We start from the raw sequence: 3,317 nt of genomic DNA on the forward strand, positions 1-3,317 counted from the left end.
AGGTTCAGAATATCTCCTGCAAACTAGTTGGTGTCTTTGAAAGTACTGATAGAAACTAAGCTACAAACGTAGAGTGGGTGCTATTGTGCGCACTGACCCTGAACTTCCAGCAGAACGAGGAAGCGGATTGAGAACCCTTGTCGTTACCTCTGGGGTCTGTTTTCAACGCCGAAGATACAAGTGGAGGTACAATTATGGCAGGAAATGTGCAGGGATTACTTGTTGCATGTTTCTGGGTTGTTTCTGTCAACCTTCTTTCTTCTGCTCGGGCCCAGGAGTTCAGCGTTTCCGTACCAGAAAACGTCGCTGTTAGGGAGACCATTTTCAGCCTACCAGGGACCCGTGCTGGAGAAAAAGCGGAACTTCCGTGTACCAAACTGGAGGGAGATCCGTACGGCCGCTTTAATGTGACGAAGAACTGCACTATTGTGGTCGCCAATCCCCTGGACTGGTCAGTACAGTCGGCATATCTGCTGACAATCCGCAGTGGAGTCCACAACACAAGCGTTAAGGTAGAGTTGAGTTACGTTGAGGGCTATCCTCCTGTTTATAACGAGACGTGTGAAACTCCGGTCAACCCTAACGGACAGACGGGAGATTTACTATACAGTTTAACTACATCAGGAGAATTTGTGACGACGACCGGAGATGTTTTCTTTAGCAAAGGAATACGTATTACAAAAGTCCCCCACGATACTGACTGGAAAAAGGATTCTTGGATGTTTTACACCGACAATAGTGACTGCAACATTCGCATAGCGGTTAAGACTGATCATATTTATGATTTAACAGTCTTACAAGACATATGGGACAACGACATTAAACAGGTGACATGCACTGCGGGTTACAAATCATCAAAAATAGTGATGGACCTGTTTAGTCTTAAATGGGGTGAAAACACTAGTATTGAGCATTTAAGAAAGTATGTTCCTGAACACGTCATAAAAGCAAGATATCTCAACTTCATTGTTGTCATTTCCTGGACGGTTCCTACAACAGAAGCAATGCTATACAACTGTGAAATCCCACAATTTCGCACCCCGGTCGGATCAACAGTGCATGACATCATAAGATCATTTGCGAGTATTGAATATCTGGACATGCGAATAAACCCAGTGGGCTGCCCAGTTGGAAAATACGGCTTCCTCTGCCACAAAACCTGCATCTGTAAGAACGGCGCCCGCTGCCACGGGTTTAACGGTGCCTGCAAATGTCCGCCCGGCTGGAAAGGTGTGGCCTGTGACATTCCCAAACAGGACGTCTCCATCACGACGACACCTAGCGACCTTCGCGATATCTACATTTCCGCAAATATCATATTTCATTGCAAGGCACACCATGTCGACGTTAGGTCCATGTCGGTTACATTTCCAAATGCGACAAAGAACGTTCACTTCGATGTGAACGAGATTTACTTTGTGGTTCCGAACATACAACCAACCAACAGCGGACGCTACACCTGCCAGGTCCGAGACACCCGGGGAAACACACTCAACACCACGTTTGTGCTCAATGTTACCAGCTGTGCTCCAGACACAAAAGGTGCCCGGTGTGATGAAGTGTGTGGTTGCCTACAAGGTGCCAGCTGTGACCGCTGGGCTGGTTGTGTCTGTCCGCCGGGATGGACAGGAACCAGGTGTCAGAGAAAATGTCCCCATGGCACGTACGGTCAAGACTGTGCGAGGAAATGTACCTGTCAAAATTGGGCGACCTGTGACCCTAGCGACGGTAAGTGTGACTGCATCGACGGGTGGTATGGAAAGGATTGTAGCAAACCGTGTCCAAACGGTCGGTTCGGTTTGCTTTGTCAGCAGTTTTGTGCCTGTAAGAACAGTGCTGTGTGTAGTAACGTGGACGGCAGCTGCGCATGTGTGACGCCATGGACAGGACCGGACTGTGACCAATTGCAGACAAGCACAAATGAACCGCTGCTCGGAAGTTTAGTTCCACTGTGGTCCTTAGTCTTACTTGTTGCCATAGTGATGGCCATACTCTACAGAGCAGGCATTCTGGCTTGCTCCGCACCTGACACAAGTGAGGAAGACAAGATACTTTTCGAGCTGAGGAGAATGGAGCAGGATCTAGCACAGAGCCTACAGCCGGGCTGGCTGGGACGTTGGGAAAAGAATATCAAACATCTTACTCCTGGTCCACTGATAGGTTTAGGAATGTTTGGACTAGTCAGAAAAGGAAAACTGCGCACACCTGAGGGAGAGCTCGCCGTTGCCGCCAAGACAGCTCGCGTCGAGGACTCACAGTCCTACCGAGACTTCTACAGAGAAGCAGCCATTTTGGTGGCTGTGCACCAAGAACGAGATGGCGATTGTCGTGAGTCCAACATTGTTCGCCTTGTGGGGCTCATCACCAAGTCTGCGGAGAAGTACATTCTTCTGGAATATGCCTCCAAAGGAGATCTCTTGAATGTTCTATACGGAATAAGAATCACTAATGAGGAAGGCCTACTTGGAAACCCTCTTCGTTACGCAATCCACATAGCTCGAGCTCTACAAGAGCTGGAACGCTTGAGAATCGCCCATCGTGACGTGGCCGCTCGCAACGTCCTCATCACTGCCGATGACGTGGCCAAGTTGGCTGACTTTGGACTGGCCAGAGATGTCTACGCCGCTACTCAGTATGTCCGATGCAACCGTCCTGGCGTTGACGAACTCCTTCCGCTGAAGTGGATGGCGCTGGAGTCCATCGAGACCGGCGAGTACACCTGTCAGAGTGACGTCTGGTCCTTCGGCGTGCTGCTGTGGGAGATCGCCACGCTGGGGAAAGATCCGTGCTACGATGGCAGGATGCAGCTGAGCTTTCTTCAGATGGTGGGGATTCTGAGGCAAGGAATACGGTTGGAGAGGCCGCCGGGATGTCCAGAGGACCTGTACCGACTGATGAGGTCGTGTTGGCGCGACGTTCCAGATACCAGACCGACTCCGGAAGAGATAGAAGAGAGGCTGCTGCAACTGAGACGTGCACTGCTTCCACATGACGTCATAGAAATGGAGACTGTGGTGTAGTTATTCTCGCTCCGAGAGCTTGCAGCTTTATGAGATACGAGGGGCGTTCAAGAAGTAATCCACCTGACCCATTTCCAGTTGTGTGATCTAGATGAAATTTTGCATATGTAATGATTCATATCTCTATGGGTTATGTTGCAAAAAACAGCTCTGAACTAATTTTGGTTTTTGATTTAAAGGTGTTTGAACTGAGTCAGGTGTGAAATGGACCAGGTGTGAAATGGAACCAGTTGAGTGTCGCGCAGTGATCCGGTTTTTGTATTTGAAAGGACGCATACCAAATGAGACTTTTGATGA

At 49.2% G+C, this 3,317-nt stretch overlaps 1 protein-coding gene across 1 annotated transcript; it reads left to right on the plus strand.

The window, feature by feature from the left end:
* The first annotated feature begins 1,093 nt into the window (after window positions 1-1,093).
* LOC118427895 (proto-oncogene tyrosine-protein kinase receptor Ret-like) lies at window positions 1,094-3,047 on the plus strand. The gene has a single exon (XM_035837858.1). The coding sequence runs from the start codon at window positions 1,101-1,103 to the stop codon at window positions 3,018-3,020; it is 1,920 nt and encodes a 639-aa protein (XP_035693751.1). The 5' UTR covers window positions 1,094-1,100; the 3' UTR covers window positions 3,021-3,047.
* Window positions 3,048-3,317: the final 270 nt, after the last annotated feature.

Source organism: Branchiostoma floridae, chromosome 12 (assembly GCF_000003815.2).
Source record: "Branchiostoma floridae strain S238N-H82 chromosome 12, Bfl_VNyyK, whole genome shotgun sequence".
Lineage (NCBI taxonomy): Eukaryota > Metazoa > Chordata > Leptocardii > Amphioxiformes > Branchiostomatidae > Branchiostoma > Branchiostoma floridae.